The sequence below is a fragment of the Triturus cristatus genome, chromosome 5_2 (genome assembly GCF_964204655.1).
Source record: "Triturus cristatus chromosome 5_2, aTriCri1.1, whole genome shotgun sequence".
NCBI lineage: Eukaryota > Metazoa > Chordata > Amphibia > Caudata > Salamandridae > Triturus > Triturus cristatus.
Window position 1 is genome coordinate 48,010,132 of NC_140588.1, and position 22,070 is coordinate 48,032,201.

Here is a 22,070-nt window from a genome sequence, read left to right on the forward strand (position 1 = left end):
CCTGCCGCTGAGCGCAGTCCAGGTGTGGACGGGTGCAAACAGGCCTTTGGCGTGCTGTCGGCTCAACCGCACTGCTGGCTCCATTAATAGTCCTGGGAGGTGGGAAAGGCCAGCAGAGAAGCGGGAGGGCGGGAGCTGCACTGGCAGGAAAAAATCTGCAGCATAAGCGAGACGTGATCGGCGTTGTCGGCGGTTGCTAGGCAATAGCAACAAGTGGCACATGAGGCCAGCAGGAGAGGATTGCAAAGTCAACATACTTTGACAGTTGGTACCGACATTAACTGATGTACCTGTCTTTATACTGTTCCTCAACATAATGTCCGTGTTGCAGGAAGCCTGTCCATTATTTACAAACTGCATGCATTCACCCTTTTTCCCCATCTAGATCTAGCTGCAACCAAAGCCTTTTAAATCATGGACACAAAGAGCGTCCAGGAGCTTGATGAAAGGCAGAGCACTTCAGTGACCCCTGGGACCATGAAGAATTACATAGTTGAAACATATGAAGTTGCTACTTACTGAATAGTCCAAAATGTGCTTTAGCCCTTACAGGGTGTGGAAATTCCTATATAAACACATTTTGAATGCAATACAACAAAATGGATCTGTTGTAGATGAGTGGGTTTGAGCAAAAACATGGTGCTAGATATATACCATTGTTCTAATGTATGATGAAACGTTTATATAGGGGACATCACTGCAAAGGTGATGTCTTACAAGTGAAGAGGTCTAGGTACGCTGTTGATGTTGTTTATAACTTTGTATACAGTAACTGAGGCACAATGACATCAAGGCATTTTGGTGTAATGTTGCATCACTATCCCATGCTTCGTTGGATGCCTTGTTTCAGTCTTTCCAGATCAGGATTCCTAATATAATAGTGAGGAGCAATGAGCATGAACAAAGCCTTATCATTTATGCTTCATCTATCATAAAGTGTTGAGAATTTTTCAATCTAATTATTGGTGGAAGAAACATTCTCTTGGGAAAAATTGCTGAGAGTGAGTGACTGTGTGAATGGCTGTGTGGGCGAGTTACCATAACTCGTGCCCCCGCCATGCACAATTTTCTCATCGACAATTGTACAGTAAATGTTGCAGTGATATTATCAAGGATGAGATGTTCAGCGAAGTGTACAGTACACAACTTATGTTTACTTATTTGAGAGCATTGGGTATTGCTCACTGGGTGTAATAGTAGAACGAGTGTGTATGAACTGGCATGTATGTCCGTTGATAGCACAATCCTCTCATTTGCCTTTTTTAATGGCAGTGGTATGATGAAAGAGGCAGAAGAAGAGCAAAGGCATCCACGCGGCAAATAATAGGTGAATGACAAAGCAGGAGCTACCAGGTGTCCAGATATATAACACCATTCAGTCAGTCCTATCTGAAGTCGTGTTGCTGCTGTGTTTTGCAGTACCTGCAGGCTATGGATCAGATTGTTGGCAATGTCCAACTATAACAGATTACCGTAGTCCATCTGGAAAGGGTAATGGCTTGGACCACTGACTTACCGCAATCACTACTACCTACCTCCTCCAGATTACCACAATAGCACTACCACCTCACCTCACAGCACTACTCATCCACCCCAGAACTGCAAAGTACTGCACTACAACCCCTGCCGCAATTCACACCACGTTAACAATGCACAGTAAGACACTACTGCCCACACTACCATGCTACCACTCCATTCTACCACATTTTGGCTGCCCCCTTCTTCAGCACAGATGAGGGCTGTGACCCTACAGGTCCACATTACCACCACCCATCACCCAACTGTTATTCCAGCACTGCTTTTCCAGAATCAGAGTTTTACCCAAAGCATCACATAACTACATCTCAGCACTTTACTTCCGGGTCCAGCACCATACAACTATCTCCCACCTTACTTCCACACCGACCACCCTTCCATCTCACCATCACACTACCAACCCACCCCTCACTAACACCTCTCATCACTGCAGTAATGCCCACTCTACTGCATTACCACTCTCCATCACTACACTATCACTCTCAGCTATTGTCATTCTCCAGCACTGTTCTCTCATCTCACAGCAGTGGACCCCCTCCCGACAGCTCTTAGCTCTCCCACCACTGATCACCATCCTCAGATACCATACTACAACATGACAACATCGCACTTGCATGCCTTCAAGTAGTAAAGCTCTTTGAAATAATTATGACGATGAGGGTGAGTATGCTATTCCACCCTCCAGTACTTCATTATCAGGCCCCTCTATCATTCCCCCACATCCCAAAACTGCGCTTGCACCCCCATCAGCTTCCACCAGACCTGCCACTATATCATGGTACGATGACGTAGAGCTAGACATTACTATGTGTACCAACTTCTCCACACTCTTTTCACCCTCTTATTTTAACAACTTTCCACCTTATATCTATCCTCACTATCCTTCACCAGTTCGATCTTAGTTAACACGGGTCTTAACCATTACAAGCACAGCAGTGTCTACACTAGCACATGTTCAGTTGAGTGGTTCTTACAAGAGGGGCGTAGAGAAAACTCATCTCCAATCTAGCGAATGGTGTCTGGTTAAACATACCTGCAAAGCTTGACCTATATTTATGATTAACCTCAGATATTCTTTAGCTGCAAATGGCCAAGTCTTGCGTGCCGGCACAGTGAAAAACATACACCAACTCACGAGGCCAATGGGTGAGTTTCATTGTTATAGATAAAGGTAGGAGGTTCACAATCAACAATGGATGCCATATGCCAACCAAACGAAGGCTAAATGCATGCCATATGCCAAGCGGTTCGAAGCTAGCATCACGTTTGATGTGGCCTCACTAAAGTAAATATGCGTGCAAAAACATGTGCTTTCTGTCAGTCTAATGTACGACTCTGCCAGTTTCCGATCATGCCTTTTAGCTTTCTATTAAATTCAACACTTGTTGTGTTCTATTTTGAAGCATGCTGTATCAGGTGACATTTAAGTTTTAGTAGAACAAATTTGCTGAAAATCCGAAAATATCAGTTTTTGCCGAATACAATTGAAACATTATGCACACCCTTTCTATTCTTCTGAGTTCCGGCCTTTTCCTCTCTTCTTAAAACCACCCATTAGACTTTTTTCCTAACCACCAGTTACCCACATTAGACTCCTGATATTTTACGTTTTTCTTGTTCTCTGGAAACCTGCGAAATGTAGTGGAATACATGGCCAAGCTGACGGGTATTATTTTTGGAGCAATTGTTCCAGGACAAAACATAACACATCTCTGTCATGAAATTTGACTCATGCATTTGTCTTTGAGCCTTTTAAGAACATACATTTTATCATATTTATTTTTGTAAACTTAGTTAACTTTAAAAACTTTAACTGTCAGCAAATAAAGGCCATCAGTAGGAGAGGAATTGTAACATACTCAGCATGAAGGTCCTAAGAAAGGTATATTCATAGACACATGTCTGTATCTACATCAAAATGATGGGAAGCACTCAGTGTGACATACACTGTTGTGGAGCTCACCACGGAGCACAACAAGCCTTCTGCGTCATGTAATCACTTTCATTGTGAATGGACTAGAAACTGGACAAGTATGCGTTGCTGTCATTCTGAATCTTCTGTACTATATGTCGGAAGTAGTTGGGGTTCGTCCTGGTGCAGAGTGATTAAAGCTCAGAACACAAACATGTCGTCCATGCATTCAGCTCCCTTCTGGAATGGGAAAATTGTCCAAGAGTCAAAAACAGCAATACGTTCTAAAAATTTTGAGATCTTCTAAATAATGCGGGAGATCAACATGCATCACAGTGTGGAATGTAATGCTTGAAAAGGACAGGCACACCGATTAAATCGGTTCATATTTTTGTTTCTTTTGTTTACCTGGAAGAAACAGGAGGTCGCCACAACTCATGTCAATGGCTTGCCTGTCTGCGGTATTTAGCTGGCTTGTGTCGGCTCAGTTAAAATATAATGCAGACAAAACAGAGATTCTTTTCTTTGGGGAGTCTCCCCCATTGTTTTGGCATAATTTTTGACCGACTGAATTCCCCTATCCTTCTCCTTCTGGCCATCCTGTGAAAAATCTTGGCATCTGGTTTGATGAGAAACTCAGTTTTGTTAACCAGATTGGCAAACTCACTGGCACTTGTTTTGGTATTTTAAAACTCCTTTGCAGATTCTTGCCACTGTTGCCTCTCTCTGCTAAAGAAACTGTTATCCGTGCTTTGGTCACCTCTCGCATTGACTATGCGAATGCGCTGTACGTCGGTCTTCCTTGTTACCTTTTGGACAAATTGCAGGTTGTTCAGAATGCTGCCGTCCGTCTTCTTCTGGATCTTCCTAAGCACTCCAGTGTTAGGCAACACTTGCGTAACTTACACTGGCTGCCAGTTAAAGCTAGGATAATGTTCAAGGCTATGACCATTGCTCATGCTGCACTCTACGAGTATGGCCCTGCCTATCTCAGGAAACGTTTTCAGTTTTATACCCCTGGCAGGTTACTTTGTTCCTCGAACATGCTACTACATTCTGTTCCCAGGTTTCGTCTGAAACGTAAGGGGGGTAGCTCTTTGGCCTTTCTTGCGGCAACATACTGGTATTCCCTACCTCTGGATTAGCATCATCTTAAGAATCCTTCTCAGTTTAGGAAAAAACTCAAAACTTTCCTGTTCAATAAGCCTGTTTCTAGTTCTCCTACGCTTTGGTTTCCTGTGACTCTTGGGCTCGCGCCGGGACACTCTAATGAGTAACTGTGCGTGTGATAAACCCCTTAACATAACATAACATATCACTGGCCAGGTTTTACTCTAGGAAGCCTCCAAATGTAAACCTGGTTTCTCTGTATCATTGCACAGATGCAGCTTTCCAAAGTCCTTTGAATTAGTTGACTGCTCTTTTCTCAGCCATATTTTTTTGGAGGTTAAGCTGTGAAGCCAATATTAGGAGACTTTATTTGCCATCACATTAATTATCTAAAAATTTGTCCTGAAACTACCCAAGCCTAATAAACGTGTTCCTTTATTATAATGGAGAGAATTGCAAACCTTGCTGCTTATGAAGATGTTACCCTGGTAGTACATTGGACCCAGTTTATTTGGTGACAAAATTTATGGCACCAGTGCGCTGTCATTCCTATCACATGTTAATTGTTATGCTTAAATCAGCTTTACATTCGCTACTTCTTCTAAGAGGAATCTTACTTCTATAGCATGTATATCCAACTTCCCCAAAAAACTGTATAAACGACAGAGTTCCAATTCATGGTGTTCCCGTAATTTTTGCCATTATATTACAAGACCATGTCTTGCCCACACTTAAGGTACTCCACTGGCTAACGATGAAAGAATTATCCTAATTCACAAACCTCTACCTCGTTCATAAAGATTTACATGGTCCTTGCTCAAGCTATCTCACCAACCTCTTTACTTCCAATTAACCTCCAGAAAGTCTAGGGCCTGGCAATCTCAACCTACTTACTATCCATCTGTCCGGATAATAGACTTTTGGCAAAAGTTCTCTCTATGCTCAGATCTCTTCCCTGTGAAAAATTCTGTGAAAAAATACTGTCTTCAACTTCCTCCTTCCTCTCCCTCTTTAAGTACTCTGAGACTATCCTAGGTAGGACGCAGTGCTTTCCAAACACTTCAAATAAAAATATTAAATATATAATGAAAACTATAAATCCCTGAATATTTTATTCTAATATTTGACTTAGAAACAGTTGTCCGTCTTCAAGATCACAGTAATGTGATCTCTTTTCCTAATTCAGGCCATCGAGATGTGAGCATTGAAAGCATCTTTACTGACTTCGAGTACCAAAAGACCTAAATGACATGGTTGTGTCCCTTGACACCCATCAACAGATCACTGTCCTTATCCAGGACTGAGTGTGACCCTTCAGTTTGGACTTCAGAAGGCTAAATGAAACAAGAAATTGCCATCTTGTAGCATTGTCTGTTTTCATGGATGCTGCAGGGAGTTGAATATACTTTATTCTCTTAAAAACGTTTCCCTTGGTAACTCTGGACTCAAAAGTGTGCACTTATCTCATGCCAGCTGAAAGAAGATGACAAACAATGAGCAATAACCCAGCGCTTCCTTTCTGACAATTGGCGGATCACCATTCCGGCCATGGAGGCATGTTTCTAGGTGAAGCTTGCCGACATCAGAGCAGCTGCTGGAACCAATCAAAACTGTTTCAGAACTATCTGGATCTAATCAAATCCATTTGTGAGGCAGAACAGCAATTCTTTCCAGATAGTTTTGCATGAAGCGCATGTGCTGTCCTTGGAAACCGCCTGACTGAAGCACTTGGTGTCATTAGTATAAAACTGAATTAGGAGATCAAGACATTAAGCTCTCATTACTAGTTGTGTCGAGTGTTATTTCTTCACTTTTTTTATGTAGAAATACTCCTCATTATTATTAGGTTTCAGCAGGTGCTGAACCGCCTACTTTTTCAGTCACATATTCCGCCCTCTAAAAGAAGTTGGACTAAGTGACCAGTAAAGGACCCAGAAATCTGGACTCAATATGACCCCAGAGCCCAAAACGTATAATTTCCCAGTAATGGGGTACTTTAATATCGGTACTATCGTATCGGGTCCAGTATTCCCTCCCCATTTTGACTGGGTGACTTGTAATGTGTCCCTGGTTTTTATGTCTACATTTTACAAAGTCTATTTATTTACGTATTAATCCATTTGTAAAGCGCCTGGTTACACCACCGGTGTGTCCCCGTGCTAGAAACAGTGCTGACGATCAAACGAGAACCTGCAAATTCCACTATAGGATTTAACCAACTAATACTACCCACTCGAAGGAGGTCAAGCCAACATTTGGAGTGGGCAGCAATGTTTGACTAAACGGAAAGGAAATTAAAAACTACAGGTACACAATGCAGTATATTCCTTTCTGACCCAGAATCTACACTCTTCAGAATAGACCCCCAAAACACCAGGCGCTGCATCAAGGATTTCTTTTGCAACTCAGCTGAGTAACTGTTCTTGGTGAAGCGTGGGGAGGGTTCTCAGTGAGAAAGGGCTCACAGAATGTGCAAACCACCATGCATAGTTGTTACTTCTGTGCCGTTCTTATTTACAGTCTCATAAACTGGCCCCAGTATCACCCCTATTCATAAATTGACACATTTATCTTAGAAGAAGGACTTCTTTAGGCTGGAATGTGCCTACATAAATAGCATATGCACTTAGCATTCATAATAAATAATGCGATTTCAGAACCATCAAAGTATATCCTGTTTTGTAAACTGGCCCAGGCTAAAGTTTCTAGCATAATACTGTTGCAGCCAGAAGTGGGCGTAAGCTTTTGGGTGATGACTATTGTGACTATTACAGAGGCATAGCTATCATTAGTTTAGCAGGTGCAGTGGCACCGAAGCCCAGGGATGTGATGACCTCCTGCATTACAGTTAAGAATGACAATTACTACCCAAACAGGTGGTCCGATGGTAACTTTTCTTGCTAGCATTGGGGCCCATGTGATCCTTGTTACACCCCTGGATTCAAAGTAAAACATAACTTTACTAGATAGACATAAAGAATATAACTTTATTAATACAGCTCATATCGGTAAATTCATGTGCATTTTTTGATTATTAGGAGAAAAGAGTTACCGGTACATTATCAATATTGTGGAACCTCCTCCCAGATTTTTTAAATTTTTTTAATCCTAAGCAGAAATATTCCTGATGCATATGGAGTAAAGCCATGATGGCCATTTGCTGCTACTGACAAGGTTTCCTTGTGCTTCGATCATGTGAACTCTGGAGATGATGTGTTGTGTATTTTGATGACCTTATGTTGAAAACTGAACCGTTTGTCTGTTTCTTTGTATCCTCCAGCCAGTACCAGTGAAGCAGAACCAGAGACAGAGCCCGAGCCAGAACCAGAGCCTGAGCTAGAAACGGAAACAGAACATGAGCCAGAGCCTGCTGTACAAGCAGAGCAGGAAGTGGAAACTACCACACAGGAAGTTGAATCGGCAGATGTGGAGCAGGAGTGTGAGCTAGAACAAGGATCGGAGAGGGAGTCTGAAGAAAGTGCGATTCTTAGTGAAAAAGAGCGACAAAATGAGGAAGTGAATGAAAAAGACAATTGCTCAGCATCTAGCATATCTTCAGCAAGCAGCACTTTAGAGCGAGAGGAAAAGGAGGACAAGATCACTAGCGACAACGAGGCGGGTGAGCTTCCGCTCTGTTTGTAACATTACGCTTTATGGGACAGCGGAGCCACCGATTTATCAACACTTTGTGCCTGGTCAGTGTCCCCATAAGTGACACTAGCCTGTGCAAAGTCTTGATTTGGGACTTACTTTCCAACATAAAACTTGTCTTGCATACGGAAGTAGCCGTAAAGTAATGCAATGTAGCACTGTGCTCTGCTTTGCACTACTCTATTGCAAAAAGGGGCATCTTATTGGTGGTACATGAGCGTTCCAATGCAACCGCTCATAAAAGAACCCATAGATTTTGAAACAAAGCCCTGTACACTAACATTTTGGCCATAGATTTGCATCAAAATTGTTCACCTGATTGAGGGAGGTATAAACTTATTTAAAAAAAAAAATCCTTCAAACTTTTTTAACTTTGCATTAGTACTGTACTGTACTAAACTGTGTTGAAGCACTGTTTTTTTGTACTGGAAGGTTACCATTTAGTACCAAACCTATACTAGACATCACACAGTTACCCTTGCACTATGCTGCATTGATGTGTGTGTGGAGCAGGGAGGCCCAAAGTGTGTCAGTGCTGGGGAAGAGGGCAACCGCGCCGTATCTTAGTAAATATGGCACTGTTCTTCTGTCTCCCTTTTACACAATGCAGCGCAGCAACTTCGGTCACTGCATTGCATGACTTTTTTGCAAATTTGCCCCTGTGATCACTATATCAAGCTTTTCATCAGCAGATTGAATTCTGGAAACAAATTCCAGCAAAGCTAATTTGGAATATCCCGCCAGGGCTGCTCATCGTAATTATTTTTTGCAGACTCTGATCCTGGGTGCCATTATATGCAGGACATTTCTTAAATAACTATAATTTCTCAGCAAGATCACTTCATTATCTAGTTACATTTGATATTCATATATTAATATCATATATTGTTACTTGTATATTTCTTTCATAAAATTAATCAAGTGTTTAGATTCTCATTTACCAAACAACTTCACTTTTACAGACAAGGCAGATTCTGTAAGTATGACTTGCGCTTGAAAGTGTGCATTTATATCACAAGATGCATATTCATAATCCTTAAGATCCCTATTTGTGCTAAACTAAGCTAGAATGAGGGGCCAGTTAACCCATATGACAGCACACACCCTATTAAGTAGAGGGTGTGGTGCTGTCCCCCTCCCCCTCATAAGTCTTTTCATTGCTCCATGTGAAAGCATTGAACACATATTGGGTATTCCTGCCTACCACCACTAAAGCGTAACATTTCTGACTTACAGCTTGTCAAAAGCAGTAACACTTTGTGGGGATACTAAACAGCGACCATCTTTCTGAAAAGAGAGGGTTTCAGATCTCGTCACAATTTGCACATTTTCATTCAAGCAAAGCCTGAATCATAATCTAAGTGACATGGCAGACCCAAAATAATCTCCTGAATGTTGATCAGCAAAACCATAATATTATAAGAGTCCATTCTCTACTTGAGAAATGTCATCTTGCTCATGTTTAATGCTCTTTCCACAGGAATTCAAAAGAGCTTGATGGAAATATATATTCAATATCCCCTACCCTATGAAAAGCTTAAAGAATCAGATATGTACTCAGGTGCTACATATGCGTGTAGCCATACAATTCTGGTGACCTATTACATGATCTGATGTTATAAGTTGTTTTCTATAGCGCACTCTACAGCCTGCATTATTATCTACAGCTACTAGAATTATAGGTGTTATTAGCCAACTTAAGTGAAACTCATTTCATTGATCCAAGACTCTGCCCATTTACCCATATCTTGAACCTTTGACTGACATCTGAGAGTCGGAGCATTGAGTTTGCTGAGATATGTCACCATCTTACATTAGCTATTACCGTCATTGTGTCTTTTGGATTTCTTTCAGGTCCCTGGACACAGGCTAGTAAGGAGGCAGCAGTGAATGGTCAGTGCAATAATATTCTCAATAACAAGAGGTTCATGCTGGACATGTTGTATGCTCATAACAAAAAGCCCAGCGATGAAGAGGACAAAGAGTTGGAGGACAAAGAGAAGGAAGCGAAGGAGATGGAGATGGATGAAAGTGAGGAGTCCATCACAAGCCTTGCCAATCGGATTTCCATCCTTCAGGCCAGCAAGCAGGCCAATGACGAGAATGTAAAAAAGATGGACATTGGCAACCTGGAAAACCAGGGCAGTGTTAGAGCCTTTGCAGAAAAATTCAACAGTGGTGAACTTGTCAAGGGAACAACACTGACAGAGAGTGAACTCAGTGACAAAATAGCAGAAAAAATACCAGCACAGCCAAAGAAGGAATCTGACCACATTTGGGATCAGCTTATGGCTGCTCCTCGAGAACTGAAAATCAAAGACATGGATTTTACAGACCTGGTGGATGACGATGACATTGACGTCTTAGACATGGATATAGTACCTGGAGAGTGCTTTGCTCCCCCTCCCCCGCCACCACCTCTGTCTTTCATGGGCTTGCCTCCCCCTCCTCCTCTTCTTGGATGTCCCCCACCCCCTCCAGCCCCTTGTAATATATTGCCTCCTCCCCCACTTTTTAGCAGTCCTCAGGGTTTTGGGTCACCCCACATTCAAAGGGGGGAGCCTGCATTTCTGAAGAAGAAAAAAACCATACGCTTGTTTTGGAATGAGGTGCGGCCGTATGAATGGCAGTGCAAAAACAACAAGCGCTGTCGAGAATTCCTCTGGTCCAAACTGGAACCTATGAAGGTAGACACATCCAAATTAGAGCACCTTTTTGAATCAAAGTCGAAGGACCTGCCTGTTGCAAAGGTAATGATAATATTTACAATATTTGACTTTTCAATTCTGTAACATGTTTGTTTTATGTATATTCCCTTGGTTGATTGCTGTGAAAAAATAAATTGTGCAAGCCTGTCAGAAATGAGGATTATCTGATATAAGTAACTTCTACAAAAAGGACCAAAAACAGAAAAATAAAAAAAACTTGTTACTTACAGATTGCTGTATTGTGATGCAATGAAACTCAATAAATTCAATATCAAACATATAATCAAATATATCATATTTTATTAAAAACCATTCTTTCAAATAATTGTTTCATATATTGTTAAAGTGCAAATACATAGAATAACCAACTCGTCAAAAAAATAGTTTCATTGATACATACATTTTATTCTCTTTGTACACATCATAGAAAAACAATATATATAGAGAAGAAAGGGTAAAAATACACAGAAAACTGTCGACATGGCATTTCAGTGAAAGTTTGATAGATCTTCACCTTCTTCAGGACAAAAATTACACTTTTATCTACTTGTATGGAGACCCTAAAGAAAATCGTCTCACGCTTGAAACAGTATAGCACTCAGAAGACAATAATTATAATGTTCTTCACAGTCATAATGGAATTAAAATAGGTTCTATATGGTCTCTTATTGATCTAAGAAGACTCGATCCATAGTTCATAAAGTTCAAATATTCATTATTGATATGTTGGGAATCATGGCCATTTAAAATCTATAGTAGAGGGCCAGTGAAACAGCTTAATATATTAGTTTGCTGCATTCCCTAGCAATCCGATCAGTATTGCAGTATTGATATTTTGCTTTTGCTTATTGCAATATCTTGGAGTTAGAGAGAGCCGGATCGAGTTATTGATGAACTCTTACTAATGCTCTAACGACCGGCAATCTCTGTGGTCGAAGTTCGAGTGCGTTAAAAAGCTGTTTCACTGGCCCTCTACTATAGAAACCGTATACTTGACATACAGGAGTATTCATATCATGAAATGTTAAAGTAAAGATTTCCAGTCTTCCATCCTGTTCAAACCGGAGTTGATTATATCAACATGTAAAATCCATTTAAGTTCCTAAGGGCTAACCGGGAGAATTGTAGAAGTCTCTCATGTGAGCAATGGGAAGTTCATCATACAGCGTTATTTAGCTACAATACATTTTCTCACACGATGATTTGTCATTGTGATCCCTGGGTCTTTTACAACTTCACATTTTTATTATTCCATTGAGTTAAACACTACTTTAACTAATAGGGTGTCTAATATCAAATAGTAATATGAATCTGCATTTTAGTTCCTGGAAATAAATGGCAGAAGTGGCATTTATAGGAGAGACTTTGATGACTCAATCACAAAGTAATCACATGAGTGTGACTTCATTTCTCTGCCAAAAACCGCAAATTTGAAATGACGACCATCTGAACCACAGCTTTTTTTGAAAAAGAGAAGTCAATGATGTTAACTGAGAAGGTTTATATAATAAATCATCTTTCGAATTTGGCTGCCTACAGATGTTTTTTGTGGAAATCATACTGAGGATTGTGGAAACAGGAAAAATATTGATAGCAGATGCACCTATGTATTGAAGGTAAGGGGGCCTCTATATGAATCCAAGGCTAAAAAGCATATGAAGTCAAGATGCTGGACCTCCTGACATTAGCATTCTGCCACCACTCTTCTTTTCAAAGTAATCACCATATAATCAGAAACAATGATGTGCTTGCAGTGCAGTGGTCTGACAGACCCATTCAGGGCCAATTCTCGAGTAAAAATGTACATCTAGTGGGAAAGTGGAAATTTATGTATGGGGCAATCTGTTACATCTACTATTTGGATATTTTACAAATGGGATAATGTCTGAGACAACCTCTTGAGAAGGCAGGGACTGGGATTATGATTCAATCAATCACTGATAAGAATAATGACACATTCTGCGGATTTGAAATAAGGGATCTGCAAGCAATAATAAAGAGAGTCCCCGCAATTGCTAGTATTAATAGTTTGGCAAATACAGCCCTAACATCCTACTCAAGTCTGAAGCAGCCCTATACCTCCTCCCTCTGTTTGAAGTAGCATCATGGAAGGCATAAATGTTGACTCCAGTCCTAAAATAGGCTTAGAGATGCACAGTAAAATTTATTTTAGTTGTTAGTTTTTTGTTTTTGTTTTTATCTATGCATTTTTTTTTATTTTTTTTTTAATTAAGAACAAAAGAGAGACAGGGACTGTCAACGCCACGCAGGGCAGTCATTGTGTCAAGTCAGATAATCACATACAATAACAGAAACACTGTTATGGACATTGCATCGGAACTGCTGATATATGAAATGCATGCACTCTGATATCATAATCACAGGTGATAGAAAGCCGAAAGGTTCAACCTTCCTCGATGTCGGAGGTCTCTTCCGCTTGAGCCTGTTTTAAAAGATATTGCCGCAAGGGTTCCCATATGTCCTTAGGTTTAGAGAATGTGGGGAGTTCTTCGGCATATAATTCGAGATTATCTTTACAGTATATCATGTCGCAGACCCAGTGTTTAAGACGTGGGGTTAGTTTACTCTCCCAGATGAGCGCTATGCGTCTCTTTGCCAATAAGAGTGCGAGTCTAACAAACCTACCTATCACACCCTTCAGTCCAGGAACATAACTAAGTAGGCATACTACAGGTGTGCACTCCACTGGAGCCCCTGACATTTGCTGAATACAGTCCAATATGGTGGCCAAATATTGTGCCACTGGCGTGCAGGACCACGCGAGATGCCAGAAGTCTGCATCTAAATGTCCGTATCTTTTACAGTGACTCATGTCCCTAAGGCCATAAGTGTATAATTTAAGAGGGGTATGGTATACCTGGTGTATATACTTGAAATGTATGAGTCTCAGGTTTCCGTTAGAAGTGAGTTTGGACGTAGGGGCACAAATCTGTTCCCACTCTATAGGTGTCAGTGGGGAGTCAAGCCTCTTGTTCCAACGACTTAAACTTCTAGCAGAGTCACTCACCATTTCTTCTCGTATTGCCCTGTATAATTTAGTGATCATCTGACGCCGCGTGGGAGCTATCAATAATAGCTGTAGAGCTTTTGATGTAGCGGGTTCAGCAGGGAAGGACGTGTAATGTTTTTTAAGTGCAAGCGTCAGTCGATGAACTGAACTGAAATAAGAGAGGTTGATTGACAATGTGTTGTGTGTCTTCAGCTGTTATGAAGTGCCCATATGGGCATATGTCTCGCATACGGTCCATTCCCACCTCTCTAAGTAACTTCATTGATCCCGGCTCGTGCGTCACCGAGATCGCTGCATGGTGTGCTAGCGGCAGGGCTGGGGCATACAGGGGGAGTTTATTTGTAATTTTCCTGATCAACTGCCAGGCCCCTATAGTAACATCTAGAGTGTTAATTTCGGGCCTCGGTGTGCCTCTGTGTGTGTGAGTATTCCAGCAAGTGGGATAGGGTGTGCGTCTCCATCTTCTATTGCTACGTGGGGTGTGAAAGCATGTGGGTGATACCAATAAAATGCATATTGTGCCTGGGCGCATAGATAATAAAGGTAAAAATCTGGGGCAAAGGTATTACAACCGATTTATGCCAATTTATGCTGAGGCCTGAAAATAAACCAAACCAGATATACTCCTGCAGCACCTGGGCAAGGTACCGCTGTGGTTCATGGATAAACAACACCATATCATTGGCATAAAGAGAGATGCCAACTGGGCTGTGGTGAAAATTGAGCGCCGCTTCCCCATGCCGCTGCCTGATTACACAGGCCAAGGGTTCAAGCATAATGGCAAACAATAATGAAGACAGTGGGCATCCCTGCCGTGTGCCACCTTCAGTACAAAAAGGCTCGGAGGTAAATCCACCGATCCGTACCATCGCCAATGGTTCAGTATATAATAGTTGCACCCAGCGTAATAAAACATACGGAAACCCCATGCTGGTTAAAACATGGAACATATACGGCCATTCGATCGAGTCGAATGCTTTAGCCGTGTCTAGCATGACCGCCGCTGCAGGGAGTTCCGGATTAAGCACATGAAACATGGCAAAGATGGTTCTTAGGTTGTTTGACGTTGATCTTTCAGGTATGAAGCCAGATTGATCGGGTAAAATTAAACGGGGCATTAACGGCTGAAGTCTAATAGCTAGAATTTTGGCAAGGATTTTCGCGTCCAGATTAATTATTGAGAGGGGACGATACGAATCACATGCGGACGGTGGTTTATCTTTCTTAAGCAGCGCTATGATCACAGCCTGTCGAAGGAAAGGCGGTAGCTTGCCGGTTTCGTGCGCTTCGGCATATACTTCGAGTAGGTGAGGTGTCAGCAGATCTACATACGTTTTATAAAATTCCGCTGATAGGCCGTCCGGTCCTGGTGTTTTTTTATTAGGTAGAGAAAGAATAGCGGCTCTCACGTCAGCTTCGTCAATCCGCTGGCTGAGGTATTTGCGCTCCCCATCTCCTAACCATGCACAGGCTATATCAGAAAGATAGTCTTCCAGCACATCAACATCTAGGCTCCCACGAGAGGTGTACATTGATTTATAACAATCCCGGAATTGGTCTACTATGGTAATCAGTGTCATACCCAGTTTGCCATGGACCATGGCATAGCATCCCTCGTCGTCAGTGTATGTGTGGATGGGCATAAATGGTATACCTTTTTTGATCAGGATCAGAACGCCTCGAGCGTAAGCAGAGTAAAATGATGCTAGTTTGTATCCGGCCCATCTACGTGTCAGCCCCATCTCCGATATGGTGGTAAGGTGTGTTTCCTGTAGTAGTGCAACCTGTATTCCCTGCCTATCTAAATATGCAAATATCTTTCTGATCTTTTGAAGAGTGTTGAGTCCGCGAACTTTCCATGTTAGAAATGTACATCTATCACCTAATACCATAGTGGTGGTGTGTTCGTATCCTCAAATTGCGAGTTAACATATAATCAGACAGTGCAGTACATGTAATCACGAACATTATCCACAGTGCAAACAGGAAAAACATAAGCAATTGTGAACCCAACGTAACCCAGAATTCTGCCCCACGCCTGGAAACGTAATTAAGCCACCAAGGTGTGTCCCTTGTCGGTGCAGTCCCGGAACCCCACCCTCCAACCCTCCACCCACTTCAGCAACCCCAACCTGCCAAAGCCATCCCAAAGCCCTCCCCAAAATGAGAAAATCAAAACACACAAAACCAACAGTGTTGGGGATCTCCCGTTGGGGCACATAGAGACACAGTACTCCTCCCAAGATGTACGGGAGGTGGACAGAGACCACGTCAACTATGTTCCCGCCTTGCATATTACAGTCAAGTAACTAGGAATCGAAACAATCCCCCCAGATAATGATGAAATCTTATCTGCCAGTTCAGCAACCAGGAGGAGGAACGCAGCTTCAGCAGTCTCTCAGCACAAGCTCCTGATTCCAGTGGTGAGGCCCACCACCGTTGCTCCACGGCGTCCACAGGAAATTTGCCAGCAGAGACAGGCAGGCATCTCCCGTCGTCATTCCGAGCCCTGCTGGTGAGATGCATCCTCATCGCTGCCAGTGTGGTTGGAAGTATCACGATGGCGTCGCCTGAGGGTTTTCACAAAGTCCATTGCCGATTTGGAGTTGTGAAAGATCTTAGAGTTCCCGTCGATGTCTATCTGCAGACGGGCAGGATATAACATTGCGTAGGGGATCTTTTCAGCAATTAGGAGCTTCTTGGCTGAGAGATATTCTTTTTGCGCCGCTTGCACCGCTGCCGTGAAGTCAGGATTAAAAGCAAGATAGTTCCCTTCATGCACAATATCTCCTTTTTCTCTAGCCAGCCGTAGGATAATGTCTCGGTCCCTATAATTTAGTAAGCGTGCTATCAGAGGTCTCGGGGGGGGGGAGGGGGCCCGGCAGCGGTCTGGCTATCAAAGGTCTGTGAGCACGCTCCACAATCAGCATTTTTTAGAAGTTCTCGGTCCCGAAGATAGCTTGGAGCAAATTCTCGACGTATGGTTCAAGGCGCCCGGTGTTGGTGGATTCCGGCAGGCCCGTTATGCGTACGTTATTATGTAGGGATCTGGCCTCCAAATCTTCGCTCTTCGTCTGGATCACAGCAAGCACTTTTTCCATGGCGAGCGTTTTTTCGGCTGTTTGCTGCAGTCCATCCTCGGCTTCAGAGATATGGGTTTCGGCATCCCCCAGCCGCAGTGCGAGCTTGTCAAGTTTAGAAGATATGTGATCCATTCGGAGGTTTAAATTGTCGATTTTGCCATCTATCGTTTGCAAGCTGTTTTGTACGGCCAACACTGTCTTCTCAATGAATGTTAGACTGTTTGGGGGAGCTTCGGTCTCCGAGCTCGACGCCGCCTGTTGTCTAGATTTGCTGGACTTACGTGGTTCGAATGTCAGCCGAGGCTGGCTGCACTCAGATTTCCCCATGACGTAGTGTAGGACTATGCGTAGAGACTAATCGCAGATTATGGTGTATGTGATATATTCCAATGCAGCACCACTGTCCCGACAGCACCTGAACAATCCACAGTGCACTCACTTGTTTAGAGACGGATTAGGGGTTGGGGAGGTAGCTGTCCGTGAGCAGAGGGCCTGCCTCTTTCAGTATGACAAGTCAATGATCTCCCACCAGCAGCCAGCAGCAACAGTAGGCGGCCGATTATACGGCTGGGGAGATGCGGTGCACAAACGCCGAGGATTCAAATTGCTCCGTTTGAATGTGCACCTGTCCCGGGGCACCCTGCCAACCTGCCGGTATGCGCCGCAGCATCAGTGTCGTAGATGTGCAGAAGTGAGCCCCAAGGCTCCGATTTTGGTTAGCGGCGGCACCGGTGCAGTTGTGGACCCCAGGAAGGAAGTGTGCCTTCCCCGCTGTCAGCTTTCCAGATCCCTCCACTCAGGGGGTGGAGTTGCAAAGTTCTGCCTAGCGTGACGGCTAGGCCGGTGAGGCAGCGTGTTGGCGGGGCCGAGCAGGACCCCACACAGTGACGACCCACAGGTCTCTCGGGCACCTTGAAGCAGGGATGTTCACCCGGAGGCCGAAATACTCCGCACTCCTCACCACCGCAGCAGCTCTCGTCCGAGAAGGTCACTGCCTGGACGTGGCCCTTCTTGCGCGCAGTCACACGGCTCTCACCTGCGGGTATGTAGTCGCATGGTGGTGTGTGCCGCCATGATCGGATTTCAGTCAGTCCGCAGCCGTTAACATTAGGGGGCACCTAGGCGCGTTGCTGGTTGCAGGGCTTTCAGCGTCGAATCGAGGAGAGCGGGCCGCCATCTTGCAAGCACGGGCTCGCAGACTGAAGTTATCAAAAAGCCGATGAGGAGCGGCACAAGGAAGACTCACGCGCCCCTCGGATGCTACTAGGGGCATTCAGCAGCTCGGCACCGTCGTTTCCCGTAGCTTATGAGAATGGGAATGGTAGAATTTTGAGACGTTTTCTGCTCCGTCCGGCGGAGCTGCGTTACATCGCAGCCATGTCGCTGTGCGCCCTCTAGGTCCCCCAAAGATGCACAGTAATTACCACATCTTTGCCAAGCTAAGCCCTTTTGGGAAGGTTCTCATAGTGTATCTACTAGTCCAACTTACTAACTGGGACATAAGTGAAAATTTTCTTCTGAGTTGCAGATTGTTTCTCAAAGTCGATGTCCACTACGCTCAAGACTTTTGCCTAACTTCTGATGGCATAAAAAGGCCCTAAAATGGTGGTCACCCCCCCTGCACTGTGCATTGTTGGATGTTAACACTGCATTTGCAGTGTGGATAGGATGTATTGTTGACAAATGACATTTTGTGGTGTGTCCCTTCGTCCTTCTAATCATGATTATAACTTTCCATAAAGATTACAGGCTGTGGTCAGGCCCACTGAATTGGGTATGGAAACAAGGAAATTGTGATGTAGAGGGTAGGAGTGAATCAGTGACATTCTTTCACTCACACTGATTGAATGTCCTTATTTCCCACACAGAAGAGGCAATATGAGGGGTGATTATATGCTCAAGAGAGTGAAGTAGATCAACTGTAAGGGAAAACAACACTTGTTCACAGAATGGTAACTACCTATGAATCTCACTTCTCTGGTTGTCCTCTCTATTGAAAAGTAGATTGTACGCATGTATGCATATGGGATTTCTATAGGGCAAACATAGCCAAAAGGCAGTGGAGTACCGGAGATTAATAACAAAGTTAGGAGCAAACACAGCTCCCATAGATGTCCTTTTATTTGCATATAAAGTCATTCTGGAAAGCAAAAATGTTGTTCATGAGTGCCGATTGAGAAGATTAACAATAAAGGAGGTTGGAACACTTGAGGGACCCATCTTTTCTTTTCGCACAGGCAGAAGTGTAAAAGATCCTTTGGTGTGCGCAGGTCTTCCATCTAATACTTCCAAATGCACTACTACTGACATCTAGGGTTTACCACCCATGATTGGACATTTTAAATCTGAGAAGTGTATTGTTTGCTATCTCACAATAGGGTCTTAAGAATGTTCCTACTACAGCTCTAAGATTACCCTACACCAGTTTTCTAATTGTAACCCTCCCAATGTCATCTACAACATTTTCTGCCCTTGTGGATTATTATTAGTTGGTCAAAGTACCCAGAAGAGCAAAATTATGATATTCCAGCACAGTGGAAGACTCACATGTAAGGCCATCTCTGCAACACTTGAAGAATATTTTAAGGAGAATAATTATACAGAATAAGATCTTTGGTGGCAGGTGATCTCAAAAGTCACTTAACCAAGCAGAGGAAGTGACATCACGCTATGCTGAACAAAAAAGGAACTTAAATGGATTTTACATGTTGATATAATCAACTCCGGTTTGAACAGGATGGAAGACTGGAAATCTTTACTTTAACATTTCATGATATGAATACTCCTGTATGTCAAGTATACGGTTTCTAATAATAATTTATATATGCATAATTGTCTGGCTTCAAATAAATGACCATCAATTGTTTTACTTCAAATTCCCCATGGTTTTGCCTTGCCTCCCATTGGTTTCACGTTGCCTTATTCCTGAGTCATCATGGAACTCCACTAACAGTTCAATCCTTCATCTCCTTCCCTCATTGTGCTCTATAACTCTAAATGTCTGAGCAGCATATTGGCATTTCCATTCCCAAGGCACTATCCTACTCCACTGCTCTTACTTCTACATAGTGCAGACAATCCATATTATAAGTGTAAAAGAATTGTACCTTCTTGTTCATTTTCTTCTTCACATGGAGAAAAGTATATTTGGAGTAAAGCCTTCACTGAAACTTTTCAAAATATGGGAGTGTGTGTGGTGTTATCTTACCGGTTTCCACTCTGAAAAGTTTGGTGTGTACAAAGGGTCTGAATCATCATTGGGAATGTTCGCGAATAAACCCAACACTGCGATTCTCTTTACACTTTATGACCTTTTCGATGTAAACCTGTGTTTCCAGCCACAAATCTTTCAGTATTGGTGGGCCGGTTAGATCTCAAAAATATTTAACAAAACTTTAACCGGAAGAAGACCTATTTTTAGGAAGCATCTTTTGGCGCCACTAGCGTGCTGTGACTCTTAACATTGCCATTCCATCCCACTGGGACTAGAGGTGCATCAACAGGGCCCTATTGCCTTTAGATAAAAATTGAGGGTCTGGCCGATAAAATGTTGTTTCTTGGGTCAGTAGTAAAAGGGTATACCAGTATATTCTGCATGACTGCTCACATTTTGTTCCAAAATATTTTACATTTAGAGCTTTGCTTTCAAAGAGGTAGAGCCAAGTCCACCCCCCAACAATCCAACAACATTTATTGTTGACATCTTACAAATATTTGATATAACATAGATATATGATATTGTAATATCTCTCTCTGTTTTGAACACATCCTGACGAGGACTGAATTTATTTCCAGAGATTTCTCCATTGTTTCTGTTTAAGGCTTTTTTTCAGAACCTTATCTTGCCTTGACGTAGAATTTTATTATGTCACTGGTTTGGTGTTTCCAATACTTTTCATGTGTTTCTAATTGGGCCTTCAAAAAAGAACTCATGGTGCTTTACTTGTTCACCCATTTTGTAAGTGTGCAGTATTTCCAGGTGACACTGGAATTTTCCTGGAGAGTGAATAACTCTATTTTCTGCACATCCTAATAATATCTGACAGAATTCACAATAATTCATGCAGAATACAAAAGCTAGAATATTTTAATGAAACTTAAACACAAACATCAAAATACATTTCTAAATCTTTAGCTGCAGTGGCCTCATAAGAAATTCATATATTTAGAAAATAATTGAGAATACAGACGTGCACATGTAAATGTATATTTAGAAAATAAGAGCAAAAAATCTTCTGAAATTGGCCAGTTATGGTAAATCACACAAACGATAAATCACACCAGCGATACAGCCACTCACTATTGTGAGGGTTTCCTCTGCACCTGCCTGGAAGCAAAGAATTCAAACCAGTAAATTGCTTTTGTGATGTTTTTGTGTGAGTAATAGATGGTGAAAATGCCCAAATTCTGCAGTGTACCCACAGATTATTGTGCTCAACATCCTCTTCCTCACTGAAACAGATACTAAAAATTCCAGGCACTGTCAGCTGAGAATGGCATCCTAAAAGGTTGCATGTCTCACACAGCTGTGGGTCAAATACACCCATACTCTTCTTTAGGCAGTAAACCAGGGCCAAAAACACATGAAAAAAAATCTCAAGATTTTTGTGCTTACTTCCATGTTTAGGGTGTCCTGTGTCACTGTTACTAGTAATTCTGTGTCCATCCCGAGAAATACCTTCATTGTGGAAGGATGTTGGCATTCATTATGTGAACATGTTTTCGTTCCATCTCAGTATCACATTTTCCCATCCGTCTGCCTGATGACACAGATTTTAGGCATTAGTTATGGAATGGCTGCCAATATGGCTTTGTTTAATAACTAAGCATTGATCAAGCGGCTATAACAGCAGTGAAAATTACAATTTAGAATGTGTTGCTGGACAAAATATGGTTTGTCAAACATTCAGAACAATCTTCCATCTGGAAAGAGTTACTGGTAGAACTCATCGGCTTAAAATGTAATTTTTCATCTGCATGTCCAAAAAATTGTGAATAACAAGGAGGCTGCTCCAGTCAGGAGTTTATAAACTCAGCGA

At 42.5% G+C, this 22,070-nt stretch overlaps 1 protein-coding gene across 10 annotated transcripts in view; it reads left to right on the forward strand.

The window, feature by feature from the left end:
• FHOD3 (formin homology 2 domain containing 3) overlaps positions 1 to 22,070 on the forward strand; it is a 1,229,746-nt gene that overhangs the window by 1,055,503 nt on the left and 152,173 nt on the right. For all 10 annotated transcript variants that reach the window (XM_085606822.1, XM_085606824.1, XM_085606823.1 and 7 more), the window contains 2 exons: positions 7,839 to 8,177; positions 10,064 to 10,959. In XM_085606822.1, the coding sequence (XP_085462948.1) occupies positions 7,839 to 8,177; positions 10,064 to 10,959 (1,235 nt within the window). The remainder of the gene's footprint in view (positions 1 to 7,838; positions 8,178 to 10,063; positions 10,960 to 22,070) is intronic.